The sequence below is a fragment of the Balaenoptera musculus genome, chromosome 1 (genome assembly GCF_009873245.2).
Source record: "Balaenoptera musculus isolate JJ_BM4_2016_0621 chromosome 1, mBalMus1.pri.v3, whole genome shotgun sequence".
NCBI lineage: Eukaryota > Metazoa > Chordata > Mammalia > Artiodactyla > Balaenopteridae > Balaenoptera > Balaenoptera musculus.
In genome coordinates this window covers 160,101,902-160,121,056 of record NC_045785.1, presented here as the reverse complement: position 1 = coordinate 160,121,056, position 19,155 = coordinate 160,101,902, and the positions used below count along the sequence as shown (strand labels likewise).

Sequence of the window (19,155 nt, the reverse complement as noted above, 5' to 3'; positions counted from 1 at the left end):
AGTTTCACAGTAAGGGCAAGAATTATATTCTAGTTGAGAAAAACCAAAGTTGTCATTTTTAAATGTAAAATTTATCTTCTGTGTTTTATTTTTGTAGAAAGCAAATATGTATTGTTTAAACTGAGTGATTGGATACTGATGAAACAGGAGTGACATGTAAATCCTCATAGGCTTTTCCTCTTTTAAGATGTTAGAAATTTTTTGGCACTATGACAGTTTTTCAAGGAAACATTAAGTGCAATGCAGCCTTTTCCCTTCTGTTTGCTTCCCCAGTTGTGTATATATCTTTTTCTGTTTTTAGCTTAAAATATGGAAGATTAACTCTCATTTTTCTTTCAGCTATGGCTGATGTTCTTGGTGATAGTGGAAGCTCTGGGCTTGTTACCTCTGAAGGCCCTGTTATCTCTGAACATAGGCTTGACCAGGAAACAGCACTGAACTTAAAAGAAGATCATGAAATAGAAGTTGATGTACTAAAAGCAAGTGTTGACTTACCAGAAGAAAAGCCTCCAGTTTCTGATGATTCTCCTGATACTCAAGAAATTCATGTAAAAAAAATAATTTTTTATTTCTTTGTCAGTCTTTCAGTTTTGGTTTAGTTAGGTTTCAAACCATAGTTCAAATCTAATGTATTCATTTATTTGACTGCTGTATGAAAACCTCTTTATAAAAATCTGTGTTCAAAAAAGTATATAAATATATTGTGGAATTATAGAGCACATCCTTTAAGTAAGAAACTGTTTTTCATGAAAACCAAAAGGCTGTGTTAAAGAAGTCACAATTTTAATAATTTAATTTTTGCTCAGTATCCGGTTCAAATGAAAGTTCTTTTAGCCATAAGAAAACAGATATTGGTTACTCTAGAGACATGTATGACATCGAAACTATCCAGAGCGTATATTTGAGAATAATTGAGTACAGTTAACTAGGGTTCTTTCCCACCCACCACCCCACCACCCCCCCATTCATACTTGTGGGAAAATGCTGTTCTGCTGGCTGGGGGTTAACTTCTTAGACACTCCAGAAAGGTGGGGGCTTTTTTATGTGGGGGAGGGGTTTTTGGTATTTAATATGACTTACATTTCCTAAAATTCCACCAAATCTCTCTTATTATCAACAGGCAACTTTTATATGATACATGAATTTAAGATGAAGAAAAATCACCTCTTCTAATTATTTATAGAGATGTGATTGTATAATATTTGGGAGGCTTAACTCAGAAATGTCATGGTTATCCATATTCAATTTCATGAGTATTCTCACTGTGAGTTAGATGGATAAAGTCCCTGTTCCTTCAGCTGGGGAGCTAACATAATTTGTGGGCATGATGTAAATGGGAATCCTCATTTCTGGGTATTTCCAGTCTTTCATTTCACTGAATGTTTGGGGAGTGGGAAAATGTCATTGTTTAGGTGGGTGGTAATGTTCTACCTTCTTGGTCAGGAGATCTCTCTGTTACTTTCTGCCTCCTCCTTTTTCTCCCCTTCCCTTACCAAAAGGTAAATGCAAGGAGCATTCCTTCTTCCACCAAACCCTTGCAAGAGAGGTACTGAACTTGAAAGCCTTAGGAATTTCATGGTTTATGCAGCCCCAGCAAAGGGAAGAGGATTGAGTCTAGCCCAAGGGAGCTTATGTAGGTGAATTCTTCTTCAACCTTATGGGGATCATGCTGTTTAGAAAAAGTGTGGTTAGTTAGGTAATTTGGGGATTATCATTAAAACACAGTTTGGGGGTTGTTTCTTTTTCTCCGGTTAATTTTTCTTTCCTTGGGTGAGAATAGAATAAGTCCTTAATTATCACAACTGTTGGCATCATAATAATTTTTAAGGTTTTGTTAAGACTGTCTTTTTTTAGCCAGGGAAATGTAGAATTCTACTTTTAATTCCATTCAGAATCTCAATCTTTTTCTATCTAGTTATTTTGACTGAGTGAGAAAGTCTGATTGCTTAAATGGATATTTTATAAAGTAAACCCATAAGTATATGCCATATCAAATGTAGTTTATGTTTAACAATTCATACACCAAGGGAGAGGTGGTCATGAAAAAAATTTATGCTTTAGGTTAAAATAAATGTATACATTAACAGTCTCTTATCTTTAATTCATTTTAGGTAATTGAACATGAAAAGCTTGAAGTTCAAGATTCAGGACAAGAGGCTAGGAATCTTTCATTTAATGAGTTGTATCCCTCAGGAACTCTTAAGCTTCGATACAATTTTGATACCATTGAGCAACAGTTTTGTGACTTACCTGATAACAAAGACTCTGCTGAGTGTGACATTGCTGAAGTAGATGGGGAACTTTTTGTGCCACAGAGCAACTTTACCTTGATTTTGGAAGGTGAAGAAGGAGAAGTAGAGACAGGTGATTCTGCAGCATCTAATGTGCTAGCTAAAGCAGCTAATGCAGCCACTGAGGAAAAACATGTATACAGTGGGGAAAATGATAATCACGGACATGTTGCAAATTTGCCATCTGTCATAACTAGTGATCAGGAGTCCCAAAGGGTAGAGACATTACCATATGTGCCTGAACCAATTAAAGTAGCAATCGCAGAAAATTTATTAGATGTAATTAAAGACACAAGAAGTAAAGAAATTACTTCAGATACAATGGAACAGTCCATTCAAGAAAACATACCTTTAATAAGCCAAAAGGTAATGTGTTCCACCAAGTTAGCCAAATCTACATTTAAGACTGTTCAGGAAACAAGTACGGTGACTATAAGTGTCAGCGAGGTTAATGACATGATTTCCTCCAGAACTCGCAACAGAGGACGTGTCCAAAACCTGAATGTCAAATCGGCACAACAGGAAGAGTCAGCAGATGTTGCTACTCCTGAGATGCTGGGACTTTCAGTTACGAAGAGAACTAGGAAAACAAAAGAAATTTCGGGGGCTTTTGAAAGTGTCTGTTCTGATGATAAAGGAATATCTCATAACCAGCAAATACCTCAAAATTCTATTACTCCTAGGAGAGGAAGGAGAAAAAAAGAAATTAATCAAGACATTTTAGAAAATATTAATTCTGTGGAACAAGAATTACAGGTTACTCCAGGTAGGGAATTAAGAAGGTTAAAATCATCTCAGCTGTTGGAACCAGCAACTGAAGAAACTTCTCTTAGAAAAGAAGTTAAGCTTTCATCTGTTACAAAAAGGACTCCTAAACGAATTAAAAAATCTGTCGAAAATCAGGAAAGTGTTGAAGTTATAAATGATCTGAAAATCAGTAAAGTAGCAAGTCCTAGCAGAAGTACCAGGAAATTGAGAAGTGCTAACTTGGAAACTTCTAAAAATACAGGATATAAACAAGATGGGGAGTCCATCGAAGAGCAACTGCCTATTCAACATAGTAAAAGGGTTAAAAAGAAAGAAGTTAGTGCATCAGATGTAACAGAAGATTCCAAACTTGGTTCATCCCAGTTGACTCTTCAAGCAGAATTTGATACTCCTGCTACACCTAGGAAACGTGGTAGACCAAGAAAAATTAATCCATCTGAAGATGTAGAATCTAAGGCTGTTAAGGAAGCAAGAAGTCTCAAGAAGAGAGAAGGACTCAGCATCCAAAGGAGATCTACAAGAAACACCCCAGCTAAAAGTGAAAATACTGATGTTGGAAAACCAGCTTTAGAAAAATCAGTTTTAGTGCCAAATGAGGAACTTGTTACAGCAATGAGCTCTAAGAAGAAGCTTACAAAAAGGACTGAAAACCAAAGCCAAAAACGTTTATTACGCTCAATATCAGAAAAATGCATAGATGAAGAAATGACAGACAAAGAACCGAATGACCAAGAAGAAAAATTGCTTGCCACAGTTGCTTTGACTAAATCTTCCCGTAGCACAAGGACTAGATCTAGCAAGGCCATCTTGTTGCCGGACCTTTCTGAACCAAAAAATGAGTCTTTTTTATTTTCTCCTCCTGTGTCAAAGGTTCCAAGGAAAGAGAAAGGTACTTTTATTTCTTTTCAAAGCATAATTTTCATCTCATTCAAAGTCTTCAGTTTAAAAAAAAGTTCTGTTGGTTCAAACATGATTAGATTTTGTGTTAAGGCACTTACGGATTATTTCTTCTAAAACTGATTTGTAGTTACAGGGAATTCCTCCCCCTTCAAAAAACATAAACAAAAACCAATTTTGATCTTTTGATAGTAAAATTTAAATATTTTATATTTTAAAGTTTATTTTTAGATTCAAGAATTTCTGTTTCACCATGACTTTTTAAATCCTATAATTCACTTGACATAGGTTTAATTTTTTAGAATATTATTTCTCTTCATTCTGCCCTTATATCATGTGACTTAATTTTGGTTTCTCCCCAGATAGAACCATCATTTTTGGCTCATATCCCAGCTGGTGTCCACAACTTTAAATTGTTTTGAAGGGAAACAGCAGTAGAATTCTACTGATTACAATACAGAAATTATTTAAATCCATATTCCCTGTTGTCTGTGAGCTGGCAAGGCTACATGCCCAACCCCCCTCACTGGCGATAAGTGAGCTAATGATCGTACTGTCTGGTTGGTATAGTTCATACCTTCTCAACAGGAGTGGTGTCTCTCCCAAAAGGGTGAAAATATCTTACTCTTTTTTATGTATAAAGCAGAGATACACATAAAGTACATAAACAGATATACAGTATTATCTGTGCTATTAAGATTTCTTGTGGGGGGGGGGAATTCAGTGAGGGAGACAATTAAGGAAAAAGGTCTAAAAAGGTGCTGATAAAGATTAGGGACTTGTAAGTGAAGTAGGTGTCTTTGTTGTTCTACTAAACTTTTTTATTAAACTGTTGCATGCATTTTTAAATGCGTTAGTGAACATCCTATACAGTTGCTTCCTGACTTGGGGAAGGCCAAGAGAAAGATAAGTCATTTAAAAATCTGCAAACTGAAATTTTCTGCCTTCAACATTCACTGTGTAAAAACCTCTTTAAGTATATTGTATTCATGACGTCCAGTTGTTATATTTACATAGCACAAGCCCAGGAAAGGGCCCTTTGCCATAGAATTGATCATTTGACCAAAAAATGATCTGTAGTTATAGGAGATTTTGGTAGTACTGTATAATCCAGTTTCTTCTTGCTGTTGGGAAAGTGTGGTTATGCTTATACTTGGCATGGAGGAAAATGAAATGACCAAATGTGAGATTTTAGCTGACTTTACTAAGCTGCTATTTTAGGTAAAAGTTAAAATGAAAAAGAACAGTGAGTGGTAGAAGAATGTCATTAACAATTCTTTTATACTTTTCTAATGACTTTTAGAGTATAGTAAACGCAAAATTTGGAGGTTCTTTTGGTAGAGCATAGCCAAACATCTCAATAATTCTGATATTTGTTATCTTTACATAGTCGTCATCTGTATACATGTTACCTATAACTTTTTTCTGTAATAAAAATAATATATGCCTGCCACAGAAAATTAGAAATTAAAAGTATTTAATCTAGTCAACTAGAGGACCAGTAACCACTGTTCACATTTTCTTTTATATCCTTCTAGTTAAATATATAGTTTGTTTTTTATAAAACCCAACAAACTACGGTTTGTGTATAGATACATATACTGCTCCCACCACCTCCTACTTATTTCTTGAGCATTTTTCCTCAAAACCCTGAGTGTTCGTGGTTTTGTATTTTTTTTGTTTGTTTTTTACACATTGATAGAGTCCACGTGTGGCATTTCATCTCACTTATGTGCCGCAGATCACTCAAGCATTCTCCTGCCAGGTATTTGAATTGTCTTCAGATTTTCTGGTATTAACAATAAGCATCTTCTAGTATGAGGTTAGAGGTGATAAGAAATTTGGGACTGAGATTTCTCACTTCTGCCACTAACTAGCTGGGCAGAAAATCATTTAACCTTTCTGAATCTTGTTTTCTCATCTTTACAATGTGGGTAATAATGCCTACTACGTAGGGTTCTTGTGAGTATTGAGTGTTCACTACTTTAACAAAGCAATTAACACCATCGTTAGTTTCCTTTCTTATTTTGCCCTCAGATTATAGTTTCTACACTCTTACAATACCTTCTGTCCCTTGTGCCTATTTAACTTGCATTTTTTTAAAAAAAACTCCTTCAGGGAGGGGTGGGAGGTACAGAGAAGAGTGGATACAGAAATATTATATGATTAGAAAGCTGGAGGCCATCCTCTATTTAATTGAAACATGTCAAAGAAACAGATATCGTAGAATCACTAACTAAAAAGAATGTAAAGCTTTACATTTCAATAGATTTTCTCAAATTCCATTACTCAGCAGCAGATATTTAAGAAGGGTTTGCTGTATACCTGAGGCGATACTAGGGTATACATTCACCAGTTCATTTGATTCTCAGTATAACCCAGTGTAGTACAGGTACTATTATTCCTTCTTTCCACAATGAAGAAATTGAAATTCAGTGAAACTGAGCACCCACATCACCCAGGTAATGAATGAATAGTGATGTCTTGGAGCCGATTCCTGCTGGCTAGTGAGAGCCAATTGTTAAATATTCAGGAATTTTGTGAGCCAGCCATGGAACATTTATAGCACAGAAATAAGCAAATGCTATAAATCAGAGTTGCGGTTTTTTTTTGTTGTTGTTGTCTTTTCCTTCCCAGAAAGCTGTTTACCAGTACGTTATTGGGTTTGAATCTATAGGACTTTCGAACTTCTTAGGCCTTAAGTAGCACTGGCCACCAAAACTTACCCTCAGAAAGCTTACCGAAGTACGCAAGGAATTGAAAGTATAATAAAGTCTTGTCTGGCTAATAGAAGCGTATGGAAGGAATGGTGGGGCTGAACATTTTTGCACGTGATAATGTATTTTTGTATTTCCTTCTTTATTCCTTTGGGTGCAGTGGGGAACTGTAGGTGAAAAATATGAGCTGGTCTTTGAAAAGCCAAAGAAGCTCTTGTTCCTGGTAGCCTGGAAAAAGAAAAATAGAATGTATCATTTTCACAGAGCATAGATTTGTTTGTCTGTATCTTAACTGCAAAAGAGAGGAGTTAACCACCAGTGCCACTTATGCCACTTATCAGCTGGGAGCGGAGATGACTTTTATTTCTGACCCTCACCCCTTTTTTCTTTTGTTAAAAATCACATGCTTTACAGAATTTGACATCTTATAGAACTCTTGATTGTCCCAGTAGGTGAAATATCATTGAACTATAATTTGGGAATTTTATTCCAAAGATTTGTAAATTATATTCTTGAAATAATAACATTATAACATGCAAACAGCCGTAAAGCACTAACATTATTCTAATCTTTAATCTCCACAGTAACTTCAAAGGTGCCATTTTGAATCTCATTTTATAGAAACTGAGGCACAGAGAGGTTTAGGTAACTTGCTTTTTGTCCCACAGCTAATAAATCCAGAAGCTAGGATTTAATTTCTGGCAGACTGGTTCAACTGCACCATGCCACTTCCGTAATTACATTGCTAACTGCCATTAATATGGAGACCCTATAGTAAAAAACAGGGAAAAAATCTGAGATGAAGTGTGTGATAAATATTTTTAATTACATACACTTTCAAGTAATTCTTTTTTTTTTTTTTTCTTTTTAATTTATCTGTATTTGTTACAACTTTTAAAGCAGAATGTGACTTGAGCACTACGTCTCCATTCACAAAACTTGCTCCTAGTCACTTCTCAAACAGCTTTACAACATGCCTAGATAGGCTTGTAATTTTGCTACTCTCAACAACACTTTTCTTTGGAAAACAAGCCCTCTGTACGGACAGTGACGCCCGTCAAGTTGGTTCAGTTGAACATATACTAATTGCTAGGGGCCTGGCACATGCAGTCAGTACAGGCGGCGGAAGGTTTGAAAAGTAAATCCCAGAAGATGAAAGTTTCAAGTAATTCTTAATTAAACTATTTCTATTTGTCTATGGAAAATCTTCCTATCGGCCTGTTTTTCTATATTGTTACTTTCTCTGCTTGCTATTTTTCTTTTATGCTGTGGACTTTTCTGTTGTTCCCCTTGCATGGAACAACTGGCTCAGAATAAGCTGAAAGGAAAGAGGGTTTGAGTCTCTTCTTTGTAAATAAAATTGCTTTTTAAAATAAAAACCTTGCCTCTGGAAAAGTAGGAATTATGAAGCAAAGTAGCTCAGGTTACACAGGGCAGGCATACCTGGGAGATATTTGCAGATTAGGTTCCTTACTATCACAGTAAAGCAAATATCACGATAAAGCAGGTCATGCAAATTTTTTGGTTTCCCAGTGCATGTAAAAGTTACGTTTACACTATACTGTAGTCTTTTAAGTGTGCAATAGTATTTTTAAAATGTTCATACTTTAATTATAAAATGCTTTATTGCTAAAAAATGCTAACCATCATCTGAGCTTTAAGCGAGCCTAATCTTTTTGCGATAGTAACATCAAAGATCACTGATTACTGTAACAAATATAATAATAATGAGAAAGTTTGAAATATTGGGAGAATTACCAAAAATGTGACACAGAGACATGAAGTGAACAAATGCTATTGGAAAAATGGCACAGATAGACTTGCCACAAACCTTCATTTTGCCATACCATATTTCAAACCTTCAAATATGCAATACCTCTTTTTATTGTGCTTTGCATTATTGCCCTTAACTGCACTTCACAGATCTTGCTTTTTGTTGCAAGTTGAATTTATATGTCTATATATATAAAATAGATATATATATAAATAGATATACAGTGTTTTGTTCTTTCTTTCTACCTTTCTTTAGCTAAAAAAATAGAGGCTCCTGTGCAGCTGCAAGAATTAGTTTCGGATTTACCTTCTCAATTTGTCTTCTCACCTCCTACTTTAAGGACCAGGCGGAAAAACACATCTAATACATCCAAACTTGTAGATGAACTGGTAAGAAATGCATGATTTTATTTGTATGTGTATTTAAACATGCTTTTTATTTTTTTAAGCAATGCTTCCTAGATAAAACTTCTTTTAAAAAGAGCAGACATTTATACTGTAAGTCCAAAATTGTCTTTTCTGCACTTTTGGGGATACTACCTTTAAGACAGATTGGTATGTTACTCATGGTTTATTATTGGCAGCTGCAGTTTAAATTACCTATTAGGGGAAGGGTTTTTAAATTGTAGTGTCCCACCATAATTATCTGGATGTATTTATTTAAAATGTAGGTCCCTGACCCCCTGGAGTGTCATCCACAGACCACACTTGGAGAGAGAGTGTTTCAGAGCTGACTAGTTGCATGTAACTCTAAAATAAAAATAGTTCAGGGATTGAATGTGAGCATGAGACCCTTATATTTACCAGTCTTAATTCATAAGCATGTCTTGAATTATCTGCTGTGAGCCAGTTACTATGCAAGGAAAAAGGCACAAAAATAATTCAGGCAGATTCCTTGTTTTTCAGGAGTTCAGTTTAATTGAAGAGGCAAAAATACAGATAATTATTTCACAGCATGATAAGAATCATTTATACCCAGATAACCCTGTAGACCCTGTAGGTAAAGGAGACGGGCATTGCTGGAAGAGGAGACAGCAGATGCAAAGGCGCAGGAGCCTGGCGATGCATGAGGAAGGGGGTGGGGCTGTTCACAAACTAGCAAATAGCCATGTGCATGCTTTAAGTAGTTTCGGTGAAAAGGGAATTCTAGGGAGGAAAAATGGTCACTGGTGGCCTAATTCTTATGCCGCGAGAGCCTGGATTTGGACAGAGTCAATAGAACAAAAGGGCAGGGGACAATGGAAACATTCCAGAATACAGTTGATAAGACTTCGAGATAACTGAATGTGTGGGGATAAGGGATAATGAGCTGTCCTAGATGACCAAGGTTTCTACCAAAAAATATAAGGAGTCCATTTGATATTTGTTAAGTTTAAATTCATTTAGCACTGTCTGGCTATATTCCTTGACTCAGGATGGAACTTTTTAGTTTAGATTTCAATTGTTTAATTACTTAAGGTTCATCTTTTAAAATTTTTAACCCATAGGAAGATGATGCTCAATCAATTGAAACTGTGGGAAAGCAACAAGTGAAAAGAACCAGGACTGCAAAAACAAAACAAGCAAGCAAGTAAGACTTTTCTATGCTGTTATTTTTTTTCTGTTTTGTTTCTTAAAATTAGAGAAGACTCAACTTAAAAAGAGAAATTAAGCTCATCAGAAAAGGGTAATTTTTAGGGGCATTTATATGCACTGGCTCTGTGTAATTGTGAGATTTCACTGCAGAAGGTGGCTTTCTTATATAGCATGAAAGCCCATTCATTCATCCTTTTTAAAGAAGGGTTATCACCTCACACCAGTCAGAATGGTCGTCATCAAAAAACCTACAAACAATAAATGCTGGAGAGGGTGTGGAGAAAAGGGAACCCTCTTACACTGTTGGTGGGAATGTAAATTGATACAGCCACTATGGAAAACGGTGTGGAGGTTCCTTAAAAAACTAAAAAAGAACTACATATGACCCAGCAATCCCACTACTGGGCCATATACCCAGAGAAAACCATAATTCAAAAAGACACACGCACCCCAATGTTCATTGCAGCACTATTTACAATAGGCAGGTCATGGAGGCAACCTAAATGCGCATCAGCAGAGGAATGGATAAAGAAGATGTGGTACATATATACAACAGAATATTACTCAGCCATAAAAAGAAATGAAATTGAGTTATTTGTAGTGAGGTGGATGGACCTGGAGTCTGTCATACAGAGTGAAGTAAGTCAAAGAGAAAAACAAATATCGCATATTAACGCATGTATGTGGAATCTAGGAAAATGATATAGATGACCTTAATTGCCAAGCAGAAATAGAGATACAGAGGTAGAGAACAAATGTATGGACACCAAGGGGGAAAGGGGGGGAGTGGGAGGAATTGGGAGATTGGGATTGATGTATGGCTGATTTATTTTGCTCTGCAGTAGAAGCTAACACAACATTGTAAAGCAACTATACTCCAATAAAAATTAATTAAAAAGAAAAAAAGAAGGGTAGCAGGGTGGGGGTAGTTGAATACCCACTGAATCTTTGTTTTTACAATGAGCTGGGGGAGGGGAGTGGGATGTTTCACCTTTTCCTTAGTAAAGATAGATAACTATCAGTAAAAATCGTTAAAAACTTTTAAAAATCCTGTGATTATTTCACTATTAGCAATTAAAATTTCATCCATGGGGAAATTACTCCATTTCAGATATATTTTGCTTAAGTTGAATTTCATAAAAGTACAAAATAATCCATTTTATCTTACTTTAAAAACTGATTTAACAAGAGCTTTTGACTATAATAACACTACATATAAATTGGCTTTGTGTATATGTGGAAAACTACTTCATATTATGAAAATATATACACAGTTGCTAATTGCTGGTATTTGGGAATTGCCATTTCTCATACAACTCATTATGGGCCTGATGGGCTCTCATTCCATGGACTGGCTACTGGTACTTGACCCCTCCTTGTAACCCAGCAGTATTTATTAATACATATGAAACATTTAAATGAAAATTCAGCAGTAATTGTTTTGAGTATCCCAATCATAAAGAAAATTTCTGTCATGTGAAACCTTAACTCTGCCTCTGATTAGTTTATTTGACTGAAGTTTTATTTCACTTCTCCTTTATAAAATAAAGCACTAGAAAAGACTAATCCCTAAGGTTTCTTTCAATATATTGGGAAGCCAATTACATTTTATATTATAACATGTTTATTGTTACTTAAATCTTTATTTCAGAAACACAGAAAAAGAAAGTTGGTCACCTCCTCCAGTAGAAATTAAGCTGATTTCCCCCTTGGCAAGCCCAATTGATGGAGTAAAGAGCAAACCGAGAAAGACTGTAGAAGTAACAGGAAAAAGTCTTGGAAGGAGCAGGAAGAAATTGTCTTCTTTTCCAAAGCAAGTTCTACGCAGAAAAATGCTGTAATTTTTTTCCAGTTTTTAATGTACACCTATTTGTAAAGTCATCAGAATTGTGTGGATTATTAAAAATCATCTAATTTGGAAGAAAATAATTTATATAAATTATTGTAAATTTTTGTAAACAGAATGTCTTCAACAAGTAAAGTAACTCCATATGGAGTGTGATTCTTTTAGTCCAGGCAGTTTTTTCTATTTTATATTAAGACTTCATACATTTATATAATATGTAAATATGGCTTATTATTGGAATGTTAAATAAAGTGTATACTTCACAGTAGTCTGTGTGTCTGTTAGATTTTTGAGAGGGGATTTCTGTTTTAATAATGATTTTATATGCTAGTAGGTATTGGTTCCATTTTCTTTCTCTGTGGTTAAAAGTATTAGACCAATTTTAAAATGAAGATGATTGAACTGTTTTTTTTAAGTTGCTGTTTTATAATGTATGCACTTTGCTTCTGTGATTAAGATTTCTAAGCATAAATTGGGAAGGCTGTTACTGTGTTGAAATTGAATTATGGGCATGTAATTTTGCCACTTTTTTGTAGTTTAACATATTTTGTGCATTCTACCTCAAATTAGTAATTTTCCAAGTAATGCATTGGTTAAATATAATGTTGGCATTTCTTGTTCAGCAAGCTTAAAGGCTGTTATCCTTAAAGTCTCTTAATTATTCAGAGACTGATTATCCAGGTTAGACTGACCGGTTCACTGCTCACTAGCAACTTCTTAAAAGGGTTTGAGTAGTCAGAAAGGAAATGTAAAATACATCTGTTTCGTGGCTATTCAGTGCACCTTGTGTGTGCCCGATATTCACAGAATGAGAAGTCTGATCAAATTTTATAAATATTCTTGCTGTGAAGGAGCTTGCTACTGAATCGCAGAAATCCCTTAATATTCAGGTTTTTAAATGACAAATTCTCATAGGACCTCAGGCACAGAATATTGAGGATGGGTAAAGAGTGTGAGTAAATGTGGAAAAAGGAAAAGAAACACCACTGTTCTCTGCAATGTGACTGTGTGCAATTAAGTGGTGATACTTGACGTGGGCTATAAAATTCATCGATAAATAAGTATTGTAAAATTATAACAGGTAATTGATAGTGTGTAATGAATGCTCCATTAATAATTGATTGTCTAGAAACAGACTGCTTCTGTTGGCTAAGCTTTCAGTGTTTCAGTGTGAAGCATAAGCAGTGTACTTTCTACATTATTTTTCTACCAAATAACAATACGAATAATGGGAAAATGATGAAAATGCCTATGCCAAGTATTGACAGTGTGAAAGTGGCAGTACGAGTGCGGCCTTTTAGTCAGGTTAGTGATAAATGTTACATTGCCTTGTTGAAAGTTTGACTATGACTTTCACTTTATTAATTTTTTTAATAATAATTATCAAACTTGTATTTAAGCTGCTTGTCATTTACCGAATATTAAATTTATTTAAATTAACTTGTTAAATGGGTAATTTAAAGATCTAAACATAATTCAGAAAACACTTCATTTCATTCGTTTGAGCAAATAGCACAATAAAAAAATTGACAAGAAAAACGTATTGTCAAGTTAATAATTTTTTAAATCAGTGCAGTTTGGTGAATATAGACATGTGCTATGTATTTTTAATAATGTACTTTTTGCCCCTCAGAAACAATAGATCATAAGCAAACAAATTGCCAGTTCTGAATGAACTCTGCATTTTACATGCTTTTATGTATAATTGTATTTATATAACTTTACAGAAACGCCAGTCGTTAAACAACTTATGGATTATACTCATTCTGGGACCTTTAGCAATTGGCCTATCTTTGATTTTCAGTGGAGTAGTTGAATCTTAAGATAACTGTTAACAATTGACCCCTTCAGCAGAGTTTTGATTGTTCATTGTGGCTCAAACGCTGAACTAGAAACTGAGGATACCGTGTACCGTCTATGTATGTTAATAATTTATAGCAGTATGTACCATGGTAAGGTAAACCATCTTGGCACCCAGAGAAAGATCAGGTATAGTTCATTCTGCCTGCACAGAACTTGAAGACTTCTGGAGCTAGAAGCATTTGTGATGACCATAAAGGATAAGTAAGATTTGGATAAGAGTATGCTAGAACGGCATGCAAAGGTCTATTTGACAGTAATTAATTCTGAGTGGGATACAGTGTAATGATGACCTCATATTACATCTTTTTTCCCTCTTGTACAATTTGCCGCTTTTTCTTTCTTGTCCATTAAAACAAAATACTGCTTTGCACATTTTCAGTTGGTATCAGTTCTGTCCTGTCCCTTGACATTCCTCTATATTGCAGAAAATATTTTAGCAATCAGGCAGATACATGATTAGATAACTTTATATGTATAACTAGACAACTTCAAGTGTAGCAGATATTTAAGGTTTCTAAAGTGGCATAGTTTCTCAGGGAACTGATGCATAAAATGTCAAAGAATTAACTTGTGATTAGTAAATTAAATGTTTTGTCCAAAAAAAGGGAAATAAAACCATTTTATGACCTAACCCATCAACACATTGAAAGTTATTCCAGGGGTATTTTTCACTGGACTTTAATATCACTAAACTAACTGCAAGTTTTAAACAGTTAACAAGGATATAGAAATGGGCAGTAAAGCAGTTACATAATTATACAGCCTTTAGGTCCACTAAAAGTGATTGCATTTGATTCAAATCTACCACCAAAGTTGGTTATCTTAGACTAGAATAGTAGCTAGGAGGAAAGAGAATGAATACAAGAGGTGGTTTGGGGGTAAAGAGTTACGGATCACACCTGGACAACTGTTACACCGCCTTGGTGACCTAGAACCTGCCCAATTTTCTAACTTCATATCCAGTCTTTATCTTCACTGTGGGATCCGAGAACCAACTTTATGAGACTTCCTTTGCTGTAAGAAAAAGGCCGTCAGGAGCGTTTCAAGTCGGATGAACTTGGGTTCAAAACCTGACTTTATCACTTACCTACTGTGAAGCCTTCACGTTTTTAAGCTCTGAGCCTTGAATTCCTTACGTGTAAAACGGAGATATTGATACCTCACAGGGTCACTGTTACAAACACTGGATGAAATGATCTGTAAGCACTATGCTTAACAAGTAAGTACTTTTAATATTAGCTGCTATAGTTTTTTTTACCATAATATCAATATCTTTTAAATGATTTTATTGAAATTATAATTTACATTCTATACATTTAACTCATTTACAGTGTATAATTCAATTATTTTTAATATATTCACGGATACATGCAACCATCACCATGGCCAGATTAATTGATAGAACACTTTTATCACCTCAAAGAAGAAAGTACTCTTTTTTTTCTTCTTTTTTTTTTTTTTCTGAGGAAATTCTTCAGAGTCAAACACAAAGACTAAAACAAATAAAAAACAAAAGATAATGCAGGTAGCAAACAAAAATCATTATCATCATAGTTAATATTGTCAGATAAGAGAAGATACTGAATCTGTGACCCAGAAGTAGAACGTAGGAACAAAGTTAATCAGAGAACAAAAGTGAGTTCCTACATATTTCTTCTTTTTTTTCACATTTTATTTTATGCTTACCAAAGCAAAGACATTGATAAAGCAAATACAATCTGCAATAATAAATACATCTGCAATAGATGCTAAATATCATTAAATTATTATATAATTTAGACAGTAAATATGGTCTATTTTTTCTTCTTTCCAATAGAATACATTTGATCACATTTTTTTTAAATACAGCAGGTTCTTATTAGTCATCAATTTTATACACATCAGTGTATACATGTCAATCCCAATCGCCCAATACAGCACACCACCACCCCACCCCCCCCACGGCTTTCCCCCCTTGGTGTCCATACGTTTGTTCTCTACATCTGTGTAGAGATTTCTCAATTTCTCTCTCAATTTCTGCCCTGCAAACCGGTTCATCTGTACCATTTTTCTAGGTTCCACATATGTGCGTTAATATACGATATTTCTTTTTCTCTTTCTGACTTACTTCACTCTGTATGACAGTCTTTAGATCCATCCATCTCAACAAATGACCCAATTTCGTTCCTTTTTATGTCTGAGTAATATTCCATTGTATGCATGTACCACATCTTCTTTATCCATTCATCTGTCGATGGGCATTTAGGTTGCTTCCATGACCTGGCTATTGTAAACAGTGCTGCCATGAACATTGGGGTGCATGTGTCTTTTTCAATTATGGTTTTCTCTAGGTATATGCCCAGTAGTGGGATTGCTGGATCATATGGTAATTCTATTTTTAGTTTTTTAAGGAACCTCCATACTGTTCTCCATAGTGGCTATATCAGTTTACATTGCCACCAACAGTGCAAGAGGGTTCCCTTTTCTCCACACCCTCTCCAGCATTTGTTGTTTGTAGATTTTCTAATGATGCCCATTCTAACTGGTGTGAGATGATACCTCATTGTAGTTTTGATTTGCATTTCTCTAATAATTAATGATGTTGAGCAGCTTTTCATGTGCTTCTTGGCCATCTGTATGTCTTCTTTGGAGAAATGTCTATTTAGATCTTCTGCCCATTTTTGGATTGGGTTGTTTGTTTTTTTAATATCAAGCTGCATGAGCTGTTTATATATTTTGGAGATTAATCGCTTGTCCGTTGATTCATTTGCAAATATTTTCTCCCATTCTGAGGGTTGTCTTTTCGTCTTGTTTATGGTTTCCTTTGCTATGCAAAAGCTTTTAAGTTTCACTAGGTCCCATTTGTTTCTTTTTGTTTTTATTTCCCTTACTCTAGGAGGTGGATGAAAAAAGATCTTGCTGTGATTTATGTCAAAGAGTGCTCTTCCTATGTTTTCCTCTAAGAGTTTTATAGTGTCCAGTCTTACATTTAGATCTCTAATCCATTTTGAGTTTATTTTTGTGTATGGTGTTAGGGAGTGTTCTAATTTCATTCTTTTACATGTAGCTGTCCAGTTTTTCCAGCACCGCTTATTGAAGAGACTGTCTTTTCTCCACTGTATATCCTTGCATCCTTTGTCATAGATTAGTTGACCATAGGTGCGTGGGTTTACCTCTGGGCTTTCTGTCTTGTTCCATTGATCTATGTCTCTGTTTTTGTGTCAGTACCATATTGTCTTGATTACTGTAGCTTTGTAGTATAGTCTGAAGTCAGGGAGTCTGATTCCTCCAGCTCCGTTTTTTTCCCTCAAGACTGCTTTGGCTATTCAGGGTCTTCTGTGTCTCCATACAAATTTTAAGTTTTTGTTCTAGTTCCCTAAAAATGCCAGTGGTAGTTTGATAGGGATTGCATTGAATCTGTAGATTGCTTTGGGTAGTATAGTCATTTTCACAATATTGATTCTTCTAATCCAAGAATGTGGTATATCTCTCCATCTGTTGCTATCATCTTTAATTTCTTTCATCAGTGTTGTAGTTTTCTGCATACAGCTATTTTGTCTCCCTGGGTAGGTTTATTCCTAGGTATTTTATTCTTTTTGTTGCAGTGGTAAATGGGAGTGTTTCCTTAATTTCTCTTTCAGATTTTTCATCATTAGTGTATAGGAATGCAAGAAATTTCTGTGCATTAATTTTGTATCCTGCAACTTTACCAAATTCATTGATTAGCTCTAGTAGTTTTCTGGTAGCATCTTTAGGATGCTCTATGTATAGTCTCATGTCATCTGCAAACAGTGACAGTTTTACTTCTTCTTTTCCAATTTCTATTCCTTTTATTTCTTTTTCTTCTCCGATTGCTGAGGCTAGGACTTCCAAACTATGTTGCATAATAGTGGTGAGAGAGGACATCCTTGTCTTGTTCCTGATCTTAGAGGAAATGCTTTCAGTTTTTCACCATTGAGAGTGATGTTTGCTGTGGGTTTGTCATATATGGCCTTTATTATGTTGAGGTAGGTTCCCTCTATGCCCACTTTCTGGAGAGTTTTTATCATAAATGGGTGTTGAATTTAGTCAAAAGCTTTTTCTGCATCTATTGAGATGATCATATGGCTTTTATTCTTCAGTTTGTTAATATGGTGTATCACATTGATTGATTTGCGTATATTGAAGAATCCTTGCATCCCTGGGATAAATCCCACTTGATCATGGTGTGTGATCCTTTTAATGTGTTGTTGGATTCTGTTTGCTAGTATTTGGTTGAGGATTTTTGCATCTATATTCATCAGTGATATTGGTCTGTACTTTTCTTTTTTTGTAGTATCTTTGTCTAGTTTTGGTATCAGGGTGATGGTGGCCTCATAGAATGAGTTTGGGAGTGTTCCTTCCTCTGCAGTTTTTTGGAAGAGTTTGAGAAGGATGGGTGTTAGCTCTTCTCTAAATATTTGATAGAATTCACTTGTGAAGCCATCTGGTCCTGGACTTTTGTTTGTTGGAAAATTTTTAATCACAGTTTCAATTTCATTACTTGGGATTGGTCTGTTCATATTTTCTATTTCTTCCTGGTTCAGTCATGGAAGGTTATACCTTTCTAAGAATTTGTCCATTTCTTCCAGGTTGTCCATTTTACTGGCATAGATTTGCTTGTAGTAGTCTCTTAGGATGCTTTGTATTTCTGTGGTGTCTGTTGTAACTTCTCCTTTTTCATTTCTAATTTTATTGATTTGAGTCCTCTCCCTGTTTTTCTTGATGAGTCTGGCTAATGGTTTCTCAATTTTGTTTATCTTCTCAAAGAACCAGCTTTTAGTTTTATTGATCTCTGCTATTGTTTTCTTTGTTCCTATTTCATTTATTTCTGCTCTGATCTTTATGATTTCTTTCCTTCTGCTAACTTTGGGTTTTGTTTGTCTTCTTTCTCTAGTTCCTTTAGATGTAAGATTAGATTATTTATTTGAGATTTTTCTTGTTTCTTGAGGTATGCTTGTATAGCTATAAACTTCCCTCTTAGAACTGCTTTTGCTGTATCCCATAGGTTTCGGATTGTTGTGTTTTCATTGTCATTTGTCTCTAGGTATTTTTTGATTTCCTCTTTGATTTCTTCAGTGATCTCTTGGTTATTTAGTAACGTAGTGTTTAGCCTCCATGTGTTTGTGTTTTTTACGTTTTTTCCCCTGTAATTCATTTCTAATCTCATAGCATTGTGGTCAGTAAAGATGCTTGATATGATTTCAATTTTCTTAAATTTACTGAGGCTTGATTTGTGACCCAAGATGTGATGTACCCTGGAGCATGTTCCATGCGCACTTGAGAAGAAAGTGTAATCTGCTGTTTTTGGATGGAATGTCCTATAAATATCAATTAAATCTATCTGGTCTATTGTGTCATTTAAAGCTTCTGTTTCCTTATTTATTTTCATTTTGGATGATCTGTCCATTGGTGTAAGTGAGGTGTT

At 35.0% G+C, this 19,155-nt stretch overlaps 1 protein-coding gene across 4 annotated transcripts in view; it reads left to right on the top strand.

Moving 5' to 3' along the window:
* AHCTF1 (AT-hook containing transcription factor 1) overlaps positions 1-14,221 on the top strand; it is an 83,951-nt gene extending 69,730 nt beyond the window's left edge. For 3 of the 4 annotated variants that reach the window (XM_036843400.1, XM_036843393.1, XM_036843384.1), the window contains 5 exons: positions 340-548; positions 2,112-3,948; positions 8,703-8,836; positions 9,934-10,016; positions 11,673-14,220. In XM_036843400.1, coding sequence (XP_036699295.1) covers positions 340-548; positions 2,112-3,948; positions 8,703-8,836; positions 9,934-10,016; positions 11,673-11,862 — 2,453 coding nt within the window. In that variant the 3' untranslated portion in view covers positions 11,863-14,220. Of the gene's footprint in view, positions 1-339; positions 549-2,111; positions 3,949-8,702; positions 8,837-9,933; positions 10,017-11,672 lie in introns of all 4 variants that reach the window. The other variant, XM_036843410.1, reaches the window with a different exon arrangement.
* The last annotated feature ends 4,934 nt before the right edge of the window (positions 14,222-19,155 follow it).